The following is a 15,838-nucleotide window of genomic DNA, read 5'->3' on the forward strand; positions in this document are numbered from 1 at the left end:
ACCAGTTAAGTTTTTATGTAAGTATATCCAAAGTAATGAAGTTAAGGTTAAAAAAATTCCAAACTTTATATCTAAAATGAAGATATCTAAACTTTGTATTAGCAATCATCTAGTAAAATAATTTATTTATTTTTGTTTTATTTGTCTCAGAAAAAAGGTCTTTCTCTGTTGCCCATGGTAGAGTGCAGTGGTGGGATCACAGCTCACTGCAGCCTCAATCTCCTGGGCTCAAGTGATCCTCTCGCCTCAGCCTCCTGAATAGCTGGGACTACAGTACACGCCATCATGCCTGGCTAATTTTTTATTTTTATTTGCGTGGAGATAGGGTCTCGTTTTGTTGACCAGGTGATCTTGAACTACTAGCTTCAAGCAATCCTCCTGTCTTGGTTTCCCAAATTGCTGAGCCACCCAGCCCAGCTACTCACCGAAATTATAAGCTCAGATTGTAGCTCTGCCCAAATGGACAACAAATCAGCAGGTATGAGTGACTATGAGGAAGACAGACACTATTCTTAAAATAAAGAAAACGGACCCATATGAGAAATTCTCTGTACAGTTCTGATCACGAAGCCTCAAGGACATAATAGAGTACTAACTGGATCATTTTGAGTAAAAGTGGAGAGGAAGGTCAAGGAGGATGAGGGCTGCACCTCACAGGGACCCCGCTGGTCAGCATGACACTGAGGGAGAGAAGCCCTGGGTGGACCCTGCATAGCAATTCCTAAGCATGCTTCTCATTCTCAACCCCATGTCTCCAGTTCAGAAAATTATGTGAAAAATGTCTGCATGGCCAGGCGCGGTGGCTCACACCTGTAATCCCAGCACTTTGGGAGGCCGACGCGGGCAGATCACAAGGTCAGGAGTTCGAGACCAGCCTGGCCAACACAGTGAAAACCCGTCTCTACTAAAAATACAAAAATTAACCAGGAGTGGTGGCACCCACCTGTAGTCCCAGCTACTTGGGAGGCTGAGGCGGGAGAATTGCTTGAACCAGGAGGCGGAGGTTGTAGTAAGTTCACACCACACCACTGCACTCCAGCCTGGGTGACAGAGTGAGACTCAGTCTCAAAAAAAAATTAAAAAGAAAAATGTCTGCATTATATGCCCACAGCGGGCTGTCCTAGCAGTAGTCCTACATTTCCAAAAGTCTGGTAAAGACAAATAAAAACAGGTAAACTGTATTTAATTAAAATGCTTACAGAAATTAAACAGTACTATTACTTTTACCTCTTTGATAGCTTTTATAAGGTTTCCAGACTGTAAAGGAGCCTACTAATAGTCTAAACAGCCCAACGGAGAGAAAAATTACACAAAGCAGTACAACTGCAATCTCTCTCCAAGGAACAAGTAGAATTCGTTCTACTAACCCAAAATGTGTAACAAGAACAGTAAAAATTACTCTAAAACTCGTAAAAAATAGTCTTCAACTTCTGAGAAGTTGTCTTCTGAAGGATTACTAATTATATATTTGGATTCATTATGAGCAATGTTACAAATTGTTTTTAAGTTCCATGTGACCTTGAGCATTCAAGTTAAATAGTAACATGGGATAATTAGCTTTATCAGACTAACCCGGGATCCTATGCACCACTTAGAGCACTGCTTGTATGAGGAAATTTACTCTGAGTATGAACTATGATAAAGTTCTAATTTGTACTAACAAGACAAAGCCTTATCCCATTCTTAACTCAGCATAGCCACAAACGTAGGCTGAAAGCTCCTTGAGCAACAGAGGGTGGGAAACATGTGCCTGATACATCCAATAAGAGAAAGATCACACCATGGGGCACCCACAGCAGTGGGCAATGACAGGGTCTCAGGTATCTCTTGGCAGTGAAGAAGAGAAGCTCTACTTGTAAGAGCAGAAAAGCTTTGTCTCTAATGAATGAGATACCAATGTAAGATTATACCATTTAAGGCTGACAAATGTCTCAATTTCCCAAATGAACTAGCATCACTCAATAAACAACAGCAAGACCATTCAGTAAAGCTTAATAGATAGCACGAGAAGATCAGCATTAAAAGAACAGGCTGGGCACAGCAGCTCACACCTGTAATCCCAATACCTTGGGATGCTGAGGCAGGAGGGTTGCTTGAGCCCAGGAGTTCAAGACCAACCTAGGTGACGTGGTGAGACCCTATCTCTACGAAAAATTTTAAAAATCCGACAGGTGCGACGGCACACGCCTGCAGTATAAGCTACTGGGAGGCTGAGGCAGAAGGATCACTTCAGCCCAGCAAGTCCTGGCTGCAGTGAGCTATCATGGCGCCACTGTATTCCAGCCTGGGTTACAGAGTGAGACCCTGTCTCCAAAAAAAGAGCAGACAGTGAGATTGCTCATCATTTTATAATACACATCAACTTATTTTTTGCAAACTCTTATCTATGTTCTTTATGACAAATTAATTGCTTACCAGTTTTGTTTCAAGTCCAAATATCGAATGTTGACTCCTTCTTTAATAGCTTCATAGTTACTTTCAGATCCCTACATGAAAATATCAATAATGTAAGCTTGAGTGTAGGAATGATTTATTTTCACCTTTATACCCCTAGCACCTAGTGAAGTGCTTCACCCGTAACTCAGTTGATGAATAAATAATGTATACATTTAAAAAAATTGCTAAGCAAGTAAACCAGTACATTCCAATATTTCTAGAGATTGACTACCCCATTTCCACTTAATCTGATAACTATACATTATGTTGTTTATTACACTGAAATGTGTTGAAATAAATAATTAACGGAACCAGCATTATCATACAACCAGAGCATGAATTAGAGATGAATATTATTTTTTCTTACCCAAATAGCATCGGTAATGTTTTCCTTCAGGGCTCTATTTATATCCCAACTGTATGCATGTTTTTCTGAAGAATCATCTAATTCCCATTTACTGATGTTTGAACTTGTCAAGCTATAAAAGCTTGATCTCTCACTATCCCAAAGAACACTTGAAAGCTATTCAAAAAAGAAAAAGAAGTCAAATTCATAGATTAAGTTCTAATGTTAAGGAAATAGTGTTTTAAAACTCAAATTTCACATATGTGATTAGTAATCCTAGCAGAATTCTTCCTTTGGGATTTAAAGAAAGCAGTAATCCTGGGCCAGGTGTGCTGTCTTACCCCTGCAATCCTAGTACTTTGAGAGGCCGAGGCAGGTGGATTGCCTGAGCTCAGGAGTTCAAGACCACCCTGGGCAACATGGTGAAACCTCATCTCCACTAAAATACAAAAAAGTAGCCGGGTGTGGTGGCACACGCCTATAGTCCCAGCTACTTGGGAGACTGAGGCAGGAGAATCACTTGAATCCGGGAGGCAGAGGTTGCAGAGGTGCCGAGATCGCACCATTGTACTTCAGCCTGCTGACAGAGTGAGACTCCATCTCAACAACAGCAGCAGCAGAAGTGATCCTGAAATAGAGTTTGAGGGCGACGTTGGACTCTAGAGGAAGAAGGATACAGGTGGAAGGCCCAGGAGGAGCAGAGCTGAAAGGTGGGAAAGTTACAGCGTCTTTAGAGAATAAAAAGTCATCCTCTAACATTGGAATGTAGATGACAAGTCAAAAAGAAGCAAAAATAAGGATTTTTTGGAAAATGAGGCCAGGTGTGGTGGCTCATGCTTATAATTCCAACAGTTTGGGATACCAAGGAGGGAGGCTCACTTGAGCTCAGGAGCTTGAGACCAGCCTGGGCAACATAGTGAGACCATGTGTCTATTTTTAAAAATAAATAAAAATAAAAAATGAAAAATCAGGGACATACAGCAGAGAGTGTTGAATGTGAATTTGTAAGTGTAGCAAGCAAGGGAGATATTATCAATAGCTTCTGAACACAGAATTGTTCACAATATGCTTAATCATGAAGTATAGGTATTTGGCTTTTTAAAGCTGGATATACATGATTGCTTTGTGTTAAAACCCATCAGTGATGGGGCAGAAAGGTCAACAGCAAGCAAACTGAGCAGGTACCAGGAACTTAGGTGAAATTTATCAAGAATATAGGTTAGGGCATAACATCAAAAGCAGAAAGATGGGGATGGAAACCAGACTGGACAGAAGTTAAATCTACAGCACCTGGTAAATAACTAGTTTGCTATAGAAGGAGAGCGAGACACAAAAAATAACAAGGTTTTATACCTGGGTCACTGAGAAAAAGTGATGGTGCTCTTAACAAAAACAGATCAAAAGAGAAATGAGTTTTATAGGGGTGAGTAGTCAATAGGAGAGATGAAAGAATACAATAAATTTGTTTTTAAACATGTTAAGTTTAGGTTTAAAGAACATTCAAGGAAGCAGGTGATGATAATTATCTGAAACAAGAGGGAAACAGCACAGTAAAAAGAGCAGGCCTGGGTATGATCCCCAGCTCTGCCACTCAGCAGTTACACACCTTCCCGCTGAGGGTGCTTCCTCATCTGTAAACTGGAGGGAAAGCGCACTATCTTACAGGTTGTCACAATGATTACACAATATGAATATAACAACTATGGAGCACCGAGCAGTGAGTAGATGGTCCATAAATATTAGTTCCTATCATCCTCCCTTCACTATACTAGAGTACATGGGGCAGACAAATCCAACCAACAGATCTAGATTTCAGTCATCCACACAGACAGCTGGAGGCATGGCAGTAGAGACACGCTTCCGGTTAAATCGAAAAAGTCAAATTAATCTTTAAGAAACACATTTTAAATTTTACATAATAGTTTTAGTTCCAAAAATGTTCTTGTGAGATAATCTGATTTAAAGATATTAGTGTTACAAGTTATGGGAGAAGGTTAGTATGAACTCATTTCATCATAATAAAAATAGTTCACTAAAAAGATCAAAGGTTCTATTTTGCATAAACTATTGTCCATATGGAGGCAACACTAACTTCAGAGCATACTTTCAACTTATTGATTTAACTAAGAAATAAGCTTGTAAAATAGTTATTTTATAAACTTACTGTGAGATCACTACTAGGAGATAAAATTCCAAAAAGAGAAGAAACCTTTCGACCAATTCCTGAAAGCATGCCTTGCCCCTGAGGCAGGATATGCTGATGAATCTTTCCTGAGCTCTCAGGTATCAACCGAATTAGTTGGCTTCCTGACGAGGACAAAATAAAACTTCCTCCCTGTGAAAAAATATGAGATTAGTTCAGTTTAGCATCTAACGCTAAGATAAAGAAAGCTAACAAAAAATTCTTTGATACAGAGAAAAATCATTGTAATTGAAATAAATCTGAAAGAATACAAAATAGAATGTTGTTATTTTATTAAAGTAATACATTTCAGAATCCATTCAGTTGATATCATTAATCCTACATAGAAAAACTCTCATAAGAAAAAAGAAAAACTGGCCGGGCATGGTGGCTCACACCTGTTATCCCAGCACTTTGGGAGCCCAAGGTGGGTGGATCACTTGAGGTCAGGAGATTGAGACCATCCTGGCCAACAGGGTGAAACCCTGTCTCTGTTAAAAATACAAAAATTAGCTGGGTATGGCGGCACGCACCTGTAATCCCAGCCACTTGGGAGGCTGAGGCACAAGAATTGCTTGAACCCACGAGGTAGAGGTTGCAGTGAGCTGAGATTGCACACCGTTGCACTCCAGTCTGGGTGACAGAGTAAAACTGTGTCTTGAAAAAAGAAAAAAAAAAGAAAAAAAAAACCACAAAACTTCTGTAGCAGAAAAAAAGTCCATGTTTTTTAAATTCTGATTTTTAAACTACAAGCTCATATTTCAGATTCAACAAATTAGGTTATCAGATTTTATTTTTATTTATATTTTTTGTCTGCTATTTTATCAGAGACAGGGTCTCGCTCTGTCACCCAGGCTGAAGTGCATTGGTGAGATCATAGTTCACTGCAGCCTCAATCTCCTGGGCTCAAGAGATCCTCTTGCCTCAGCCTCCTGAGCAGCTGGGACTACAGGCACACACCACCACGTCCAGATAATTTTCAAATTTTTTTGTAGAGACAAAGTTTCGTTACGTGGCACAGGCTAGTCTTGAACTCCTGGCCTCAAATAATCCTTCCACTTCAGCTACCCAACGTGGTGAGATTACAGGCATGAGCCACTATGCTCAGCCAGATTTTCTTTGTGAACCTACAAAGAAGATAATGCAAACTATTCTTTACAGTGTCTGATGGTGGCTTAAAAACAAGCCACTCTCATAAAATGTTTCTAAAAGAAATGCATATCACAAACTACTATCTGAAATTGGTATTTTAGAGCCCTGTGAGAAGAGCCTCCCTCGTCTAACTGTTCAGATCATAGATCCTTACATTCTTCTCTTCCTTGTCTCTTTTTGATTCCTCCCTGGTCTCTACAGTCTCTTCAAAACTCTACTTTTTTTTTTTTTTTTTTTTGAGGCGGAGTTTCACTCTTGTTGCCCAGGCTGGAGTGCAATGGCACGATCTCGGCTCACCACAACCTCTGCCTCCCAGGCTCAAGCAATTCTCTTGCCTCAGCCTCCCTAGTAGCTGGGATTATAGGCATGCGCCACCACGCCCAGCTAATTTTGTATTTTTAGTAGAGACGAGGTTTCTCCATGTTGGTCAGGCTGGTCTCGAACTCCTGACCTCAGGTGATCCACCCGCCTCGGCCTCCCAAAGTGCTGGGATTACAGGCGTGAGCCACTGCGCCCGGCAAAACTCCACATTTTTAGTCATCAAATCTCATTTCCACGGCTGGGTGCAGTGGCTCATGCTTGTAATCCCAGTATTTTGGGAGGCCAAAGCAGGAGTTATTGCTTGAGCCCAGGAGTTTGAGAATTGCCTGGGCAACATAAGGAGATCTAGTCTCTATTTTAAAAAATAAATAAAAATCTCATTTCCAAGCCAAATCACAGCTTTCCAATAAATATAAAGGAATATCCATGGTATACCTGCACTGCTGTTAGGAAACTGTAAGTCTTATCACCTCCCGAATCAACAAAAGTCTCTGTGTAGGTATCTTCACTAGCAAGGCTTGGCCAATAGCGGATGGATCCTTCTCTGGTGGCAACCATGACAGCAACAGCCTCAAAATAAGATCACAACAATCAGCAATCACAATACAAGAAGAACCCCAAACCCAGGAGTCTGATGACACTGATATAAAAAACAGGACAATCTACTATTTGATATAAAAAACAGGACAATCTACTATTTGATCAAGAAAAATCAGAAATAAGAACTCACTAGGGTTTTGGTTTGCATTTCTCTAATGGCTAATGATGCTGAACATCTCTTTATGTGCTTATTTGCCATCCTTATGTCCTCACAAAGTGTCCGTTCAAGTCCTAGTCCCTATTTTCAAACTGCATTGTCTTCTTATCAAGGTTTTAGAATTTTAAAAAATATTCTGGATACAAGTCGTTTACTGGATACATGATTTACAAATGTCTTCTTCCACTCTGTAGCTTGTCTCCTCATTTTCTTGTCTTTGGCAAAGCAATGCTTTAAATTTTTATTTTACTTTAATTTTAATACTAATTTTATCAAACTTTTCTTTTATGGATCATGCTTTTGGTGATTTCCAAGAACTCTGTCTAATCTCAGGTCATAATGATTTTCTCCTGTTTTCTTCTAAAAGTTTTACTGTTTTACATTTAGATCTATGACCCATTTCAAATTAATCTTTATAACAAGGTATGAGGTTTAAGGGAAAATTCAATACAATACAAATTGGTCATCTGTAATTTTAAAATCACAAATGTTCCTACACTATGCATTGATACAGAGAAAAATCATCGTAAAAGACCATCCTTTCTGAATTGCTTTTGCACCTTCGTCAAAGATCAAACTGGCGCCTTTATGTGGATCTGTAACTGTATTCTCTATTCTGTTACACTGCCCCATGTGTGTGGCTCTCTTTGCCAATATCGCAATATCTTGATTTCTATAGCTTTATAGTTATGTCTCAAAATCAAATAGGATGATTCCTTCAACTTTGGATGTCCTTACTGTAAAAAGTTTATTTCAATAAGCTTTTAAGTCACCTACCTGAGTAGAATGTGCTTCACCTGAGGGAGCAGAGTAAGAAAGAGCCACTAAGTCAGCACTCCAGTGGAAATCACTAGATGGCAGCTGAAGTTCTTTGCAAACAGATAACTGTAGAACAAACCCAAACAGAAAATCTTTCACATCAAATCCAATATTTTGAAGATGCATCTGATTTCCCTTCTCTGCATACTTTAGATTCTGACTCATTGCTGGAAACACCATTCTACAAATATTCTTTCTTCTCACATCTCCTTTTAATCAGGCTTTCAGTAATTTTAAAACAAAGTATCTTAAGAGATATTGAATCATGAAAACTTAAAGCTAGACCAAACTCTGAAGAACGACTATCCTAACCTCTTCCTGGGCTAGAAAAGTCCACTTAAGAGAAGGCTAAATGAGGTTAAGAGAAGTGCTTAGGCTTCCTATGGAACTTTCCCAATCTACTATTGATTTGTTTATTTGACATTTAAAATTAGCATGAACAAAGAGTAATTATACCAAGTTACCCAGGAAATATTTCTTAGACTCTCAGCCAAATATCAGGATCCCTCAGCTAACTCAGTATGTCCCCCAGGACTTCTCCCTCACCTATTACTCCTAACCACATATACCCTTTTCTAGGCAGCAGCAACACAGTTCAGCAGAAGTGAAGAGTTGAGGTAACCAGGAGCCCTGAGTTCCAATGGAACATGGCCAAGTGAGTAATAAGTGGTGGAAAAGAGTAGTGCATCTAAGCTGTAACGAATAGAAAAAGGTTGCTGAGGATAAGTTACTAGACATGCAAATGATAACCCACTGTTGGAAGTGGACAAGGGAAAAGTTTAACTAGCAATTGGTATCATATTTTCTTATTTTATTCAGCATCATTCAGTAGGTTCAACAAAACATAGTTCTATCTTCTCGGAAATATGCAAACTCAAAGTTCATTTGCTTATATAGGTAGCATTTAGTCTGATACTTCATTAGGCAGACGGATTAGCACAATATTCACTGAAAATTTCAATGTCTCTAATTTTATTAAATGTAAATACAGATCTTTAAAAGGGGGAGACTTTTTTCCCAATATACAAATGTGTATGCATGCTCATTATTTCACATTACTATGAAAATGCAAACCCTTAATGCCTAAGTAGTTTCATATTAACTATCCTCCAACTGTAAAAAAATAAGGGTAAAAATAAAAAGTCAATTGGCATTCCTCTCCTCTATCTCCTTCCAGCTCTCTGAAGAGCCATTACCTTAGTAATAGGTGACAGAGCAATCTTCCAAATAATGAGCTTCTCTTTGCACACCAGACAAGCCCATCCACCTTCATCTATGTTAACGGTCAGCTGATCATCGACTAAAGGAAAAAATGAGTGAGTGACTAATCATATAGTATAAATCTTTATTACCACACGCTTTATCAAAAAAAAGAAAAAAAAAGTAATTGGCATACTCAGAAAGGACTAATTCACAACAAATACGTTTGAATGTTCCAAAATTATCAACACCAAAAACAAGAGATCTATTTAACTCTGATAACCAGCTTTAGAAATATATCTAATGCCTGTAATCCCAGCACTTTGGGAAGTCAGGGTGGGTGGATCACAAGGTCAGGAGATCGAGACCATCCTGGCTAAAATGGTGAAACTCCATCTCTACTAAAACTACAAAAAATTAGCTGGGTGTGGTGGCACGTGCCTGTAGTCCCAGCTACTCAGGAGGCTGAGAAGGAGAATTGCTTGAATCCGGGAGGTGGAGGTTCCAGTGAGCCAAGATCGCACCACTGCACTCCAGCCTGGGCAACAGAGTCAGACTCCATCTCAAAAAAAAAGAAATGTATCTAAAGGCAACAGTTGTATTTGGGACATTTAATATTCCTTAATTTTTTGTTATAAACAGATAGCTTATTTTCTATAAGACATATTTAGGCCAGGCATGGTGGCTCATGCTTATAAATCCCAATACTTTGGGAGGCCAATGTGGGAGGACTGCTTGAGGCCAGCCTGGGCAACAAAGTGAGACCCTATCTCTTTAAAAAAAAAAAAAAAAAAAAACAGCCAGGCTTGGTGGTGCACTTCCCAGCTACTAGAGTGACTGAGGCACAGGAGGACCACTTGAGCCCAGGAGACTGAAGCCGCAGTAAACCATGATCACATCACTCCCACCTGGTCAAGAGAGCAAGACTCCATATCAAAAAATAAAGCAGAAACAAAAACAAAAAAAGGTTGGGTGAGGTGGCTCATGCCTGTAATCCCAGCACTTTGGGAAGCCGAGGTGGGCAGATCATGAGGTCAGGAGTTTGAGACCAGCCTGGCCAACACGATGAAAACCCGTCTCTACCAAAAACAGAAAAAAAAATTAGCCAGGTGTGGTGGCGTGCACCTGTAATCCCAGCTACTCGGGAGGCTGAGGTAGGAGAATGGTTTGAACCTGGGAGGCAGAGATTGCAATGAGCCGAGATCGCGCCACTGCACTCCAGCCTGGGCGACAGAGCGAGACTCTATCTCAAAACAAACAAACAAACAAAAAAGAAATATTTAGCAACATTTATATCGATAAAGTAACACAAATAATAAACTCATTAACTATATAAAACATTTCAAGGAAAATAATGCTCCTTCAAAAGCACATAATTTTCAAATAAGAGCTCCTTAAAGAAATGATAAACTATTTATTATATGGAGACAAAGAGTTACATTCTCTATTAAGTGACAAAACTAAATTAGCATATGTCTTAGTATTGGTGGTAAACCTCCACAAACGTGTTAACAGCCCTGGAAATTTTATTAAGTCGAACTTTGCTCTTTAAAGAAAGGTAGAAGGGCTAAGTAAAAGGCATAATGTACAAGCGAAAATATCAAACCAAGCCCAGGCTAAAGTGAGGACTTTTTGCTCAACTGAACTATCTGCTCAGTAATTTCCTTTTTCTTGAAAGCACTACAACTACTCCAGATCTTCGACTGGTGTGCCCTTAAGGGCTGACTTAACAGTAGTTGGCAGGATTCTAAGCGTGGAAGAGTTCTTCAAGTTGACACATCTCTTTGTTTTATATATCCTGACTCCTAGGGACTCTCTGAATTTCTAGATGTGGGGCTGTGTTATTTAATCTAGTCTGTTAAAATACCAGGAGTACGTTAAAAGGTTTAAATGTAATTTAAACTGAAATTTTTAGAGGAGAAAAATATACATATATATACACAATATGTATATTTATTTATTTAAAACAGAACAATGTATACAGAGGTTGGTAGTTTAGTTGTCTGAAAACAACTATCCCTAAAGCTCCCAAGGACCTATAGGCAAGATGTGCAAGTTCCAGTTGATGAGATATATTCCTTCTTGTAAAACAGAGTACTTTCAGCCTTTTTTTTTTTTTTTTACTGTTAACAGTAATATATACAGTAAATACAGAATACAGAGTTATTCACAGTATAATACACTTTACATCACGATACACCCATATACAATTTAAGTAAAACAAAATTTACTAAACATTATATGAGATGCATTCTATTTCTTCTTTTTTTAAATGCTGGTCAAGAACCGCTAAATTTTGGTCACTCCTACAATTTGAAAAACACTGTTCCAGAAAAATCACAAAGATCTAGAATTCAATCCTTAATAAAAATGACTTCAACAGATATTAAGGATGCTCTCAACTTTGCTCTTTCAGTGTCATCCAATTGCTCATCTTTAAAGTTGCCTTTCTAAGCTTGTGTTGATTGTATCTGTCAAAATTCCACACTAATTCTCTGCCAACAGACTCTTCTAAAGGTACACCACCACAATGGTAACATCATAAATTTGTGCACACAGCCTCTAGGATGCTACATAGGATCCAGAAATAGAGGTAGGACTTGATTTTACTGTATTGTTAAACCCAATAACATAAAGTGCCAGTTTTGGGGGTTTTTTTTAATGGTAAACTTGATAAACCTGATCAACTCTTCAAACAGGACTGAATTTTGCATATACAGTATTTTCCCCTTTTATCTGCAGTTTCAAATACCTGTGGTCAATTGTAGTCTGAAACTATTAAATGGAAAATTCAAATCAACAATTCCTAAGTTGTAAATTGCATGTTGTTCTGGGTAAAGTGATAAAAATCTCATACTGTCCTGTCTAAAGGTTGTGAATCAACCCTTTGTGCAGCATTTCCATACTGTATACACCAAGCTTGTCCAACCCACAGCCCAGGGACACGTGTGGCCCAGGACAGCTTTGAATGCTGCCCAACACAAGTTTGTAAACTTTTTAAAACATTATGAGATTTACACACAGATCTATGTATTTATTTATTTATTTTTAGCTCATCAGCTATTGTTAGGGTAAGTGTATTTTATGTGTGGCCCAGGGAAGCCAAAAGATTGGACACCCCGAGACTATCCAGCTGTTTGTCACTTAGTAGCTGTCTCAGTTACCAGATCAACTGTTGCAGTAATGCAATGCTTGTATTCTTATTTAATGATCCCAAAATACAAGAGTAGTGCTGGTATATTGTTGTAACTGTTCCACTTTATTATTAGTTATTGCTGTCCATCTCTTACTGTGCCTAATTTATAAACTAAACTTTATCATAGGTGTGTACGTATGAAAAAAACACAGTATATATAGGGTTTGGTACTATACGAGGTTTCAGGTATCCACTGGGGAATCTTGGAAGATATCCCTCAAAGATAATGGGGGACTACTGTACAGTACCTAAAACCATTAATTTGATTGTGTTCAAATGAACTCATTCTCCTTCTCAAATTTATTATATATCTCAATTATAGTAAAACACTAGGGCTGGGCACGGTGGCTCACGTCTGTAATCCCAGCACTTTGGGAGGCTGAGGCAGGCGGATCACGAGGTCAGGAGATCAAGATCATCCTAACACAGTGAAACGCAGTCTCTACTAAAAATTCAAAATATTAGTCAGGCATGGTGGCAGGCGCCTGTAGTCCCAACTTCTCGGGAGGCTGAGGCAGGAGAATGGCGTGAACCCAGGAGGAGGAGCTTGCAGTAAGCTGAGATCACGCCACTGCACTCCAGCCTAGGCAACAGAGCGAGACTCCATCTCAAAAAAAAAAAGTAAAATAAAATAAGAAACTAGACAGGTGGCTGGGTGTGGTGGCTCATGCCTGTAATCCCAGCACTTCGGGAGGCCAAGGTGGGCAGATCACCGGAGGTCAGGAGCTCGAGATGAGCCTGGCCAACATGGTGAAACCCTGTCTCTACTAAAAATACAAAAAATTAGCCCGGCATGGTGGCTCACACCTATAATCCCAGCCACTTGGGAGGCTGAGGCAGGAAACTCGCTTGAACCTGGGAGGTGGTGGTTGCAGTGAGCTGAGATTGTGCCACTGGACTCCAGCCTGGGGGACAGAGTGAGACTCTCTCTCAAAAAACAAAACAAAACAAAACAAAACCTAGAGAGGCTACCATCTCTCTCCATTTAAGTCAAGGTATACGTGAGAAAACACAAATTTAATCTCTATGCCGCATCTAGGCTCCATCCTAAATTGCTAATATAGGTAAATGGAAAGATGACACCTACCTTCAGCCAATGTTAGCGCTTCCATGACTTTAACAGGAAGAGAAGATCCAAACGTTTTCACATCATAGTTCACAGACTCAGTTATGGAGTGGTGTGGGAACATTCGTGTTGGTGTTCCTCTAAAGAAAAAAGTCTAATTACCTTACTTATAACTTAAAATTTTCCATTATCCTAATTATTTATGTATGTATTTTCCCAGTAAGGAGTTCTTTGAAAAAAATTAACACTGGCTTATATTTACCATGTAATTAAATGTAATATTTTTCATGTAAAAAAAAAAAAAAAGACAGGATTTAGGAAAACTTGGCTTCAATTCCATATGCTCTAGTAATAAAATGCATGCCTGTATCCACCTAAACTCCTTATAATTCTGCCTCTTTAGCTGTGAAATAAGGCTTAACTAGACCAGTGTTTTTTTCAAACAGTGGGTCGTTTTGCAGATCTCAATCAATATTTTTGAAAGACAGAATACAAAATCAGCTTTTACCATATGTTGTGGTCAAATATATTTTACAAATATTGGCTTAGATGAGATTTAAGCTCTCATTTGGCTTTAGGGTTTTAAGAATCTACCAGATCTGGCCGGGGCAGTGGCTCATGCCTATAATCTCAGCACTTTGGGTGGCTGAAGTGGGAGGACTGCTTGAGACCAAGAGTTCAAGACCAGCCTGGGCAACATGGCAAGACCTTGTCTCTACAAAAAAAATTTTAAATTAGCCAGGCATTGTGGCACCAGCTTGTAGCCTGGGTGACAGAGAGTGAGACCCTGTCTCTTTAAAAAAGAAAAAAAAATCTATCAGATCTGTACAACCAAGCAAGAAATCAAACAGGTTACAAGTATCAGCTGTTACATGGTCTTCAACAGCAGATATCAGAGTAAAAACTTTATTTCCTGCTCACCCTCTTAACATTTAGAATACTGTAAAGCCACCAGAATAAGTTATTCTATGTCTTATGAGAATTAATGAGGAGATGCACATACAGAATGGCTGAGGGCTTTGTTTCCTGACAGAGGATAACAGAAGTTTTTCTTCAAATGAAGAGATTTAAATAAAACAACACACACAGTAAATAAAGTACGCTTTTATTCTCCAACTTTTCGTAAAAGGAATAGAAAACAATGCCAAGATCAGCACTTTGTAAAGTACTTTTCAAAATATGCCAAAAAAAAGTCAAAGATACAGTGTATTCTTTAAAAACCACTTCTCCTTTAAAGTACTGCAAAATTTTACAGATAAATTTTAACCACAATTTCAAGACACAATACTCGGTGTTTTCCTGCAGGGAAAAATTCATTTCTTATAGATGAATTCAGAGAAAACTATGCAGAAACACGTTACCTTCTAAAGTTTTAGGTTAATTATGAACATGTTGTGTGTGTTGGGGGTGGGGGGAAGGGTGTGTGTGATTTTACTGGTGCTCCAAAGCAGCAGTTTTAGTAACTAAATTACCACAGTACTTATCTCACTTATGTAAAGCCTTTTCCCTATAATTTACCTAGAAAGTTAAATTCCGTAGCTAGAAACCCTTTAATTACCAATCATCAGATATTAATGTCAGTTGGTATGTTAGACATTAAACAATGATCTTTCAGGGTTGCAGGTCCTCATTATCACCATCACCTTACATCTGCATCGTGGCAATTCATACTAGCTCCTCTGGCTCAGGTGACATATATTATCGCCATTTCACAAATGAAAAAAATCACGAGTGACTTACGCCAGAGCACAGCGGTAGTACCACTGATGCGAATCCGGTTTGTACTTCACTTCTGCACAAAGGTATCCATGAAAAATGCAAAGTGGGGAATCAACTCAAAAAGTGAAGCAGGTATGACCTGCAAGAGTGGAAAACGTCTATTTTCCAATACTCTGGCATTCTCTTCCGCCGCCCCCGGTTCCGAAGGCTTCTGAAGACACAAACCGATCCGGCCCACTGCGGCCGGTGAGCCTGCTGGTTGCCAGACCCAACCAAGGAGATCACTTACCGTGAGCTTAGCGAGCTACGCCGGCCCACCGGTGAGAAGAGCACTGGAGAGCTGACTGCAGACCCCAGGGGCAGACCCTTCCTGCTGGCCGTACGGGGCGTGGAGCCGGGCCCCAGTCCGGCCAGGGGGCCCCTTCGGGACCCCGGACCCGGGGTCCGCGGAGAAGGGGCGGCTGGGAACATGACTCGAAGGAGCAGCGACTTGGACGGCGAGGGATCTGGCCGTCAGGTTTCAGCGCGGCCTGCGCGCAGAGATTAAACACCTAAGGGGAGGGATGGCGCGCCATGATGACGTCAAACGCAGTGGCTCTCGCGGGTTGCGGTAGGAGCGCTGGCGGGGGCGTGATCGTGGCGTT

At 39.8% G+C, this 15,838-nt stretch overlaps 1 protein-coding gene across 1 annotated transcript in view; it reads right to left on the bottom strand.

The window, feature by feature from the left end:
* Positions 1-15,802, bottom strand: part of NUP133 (nucleoporin 133) — a 68,650-nt gene extending 52,848 nt beyond the window's left edge. The window contains exons 1-8 of the mRNA XM_025384569.1: positions 15,484-15,802; positions 13,497-13,615; positions 9,210-9,313; positions 7,972-8,079; positions 6,873-7,007; positions 4,947-5,117; positions 2,804-2,959; positions 2,416-2,486 (exon numbers count right to left, since the gene is read on the bottom strand). Of these exons, the coding sequence (XP_025240354.1) occupies positions 2,416-2,486; positions 2,804-2,959; positions 4,947-5,117; positions 6,873-7,007; positions 7,972-8,079; positions 9,210-9,313; positions 13,497-13,615; positions 15,484-15,665 (1,046 nt within the window). The 5' untranslated portion in view covers positions 15,666-15,802. The remainder of the gene's footprint in view (positions 1-2,415; positions 2,487-2,803; positions 2,960-4,946; positions 5,118-6,872; positions 7,008-7,971; positions 8,080-9,209; positions 9,314-13,496; positions 13,616-15,483) is intronic.
* Between the last annotated feature and the right edge of the window lie 36 nt (positions 15,803-15,838).

Source organism: Theropithecus gelada, chromosome 1 (assembly GCF_003255815.1).
Source record: "Theropithecus gelada isolate Dixy chromosome 1, Tgel_1.0, whole genome shotgun sequence".
NCBI lineage: Eukaryota > Metazoa > Chordata > Mammalia > Primates > Cercopithecidae > Theropithecus > Theropithecus gelada.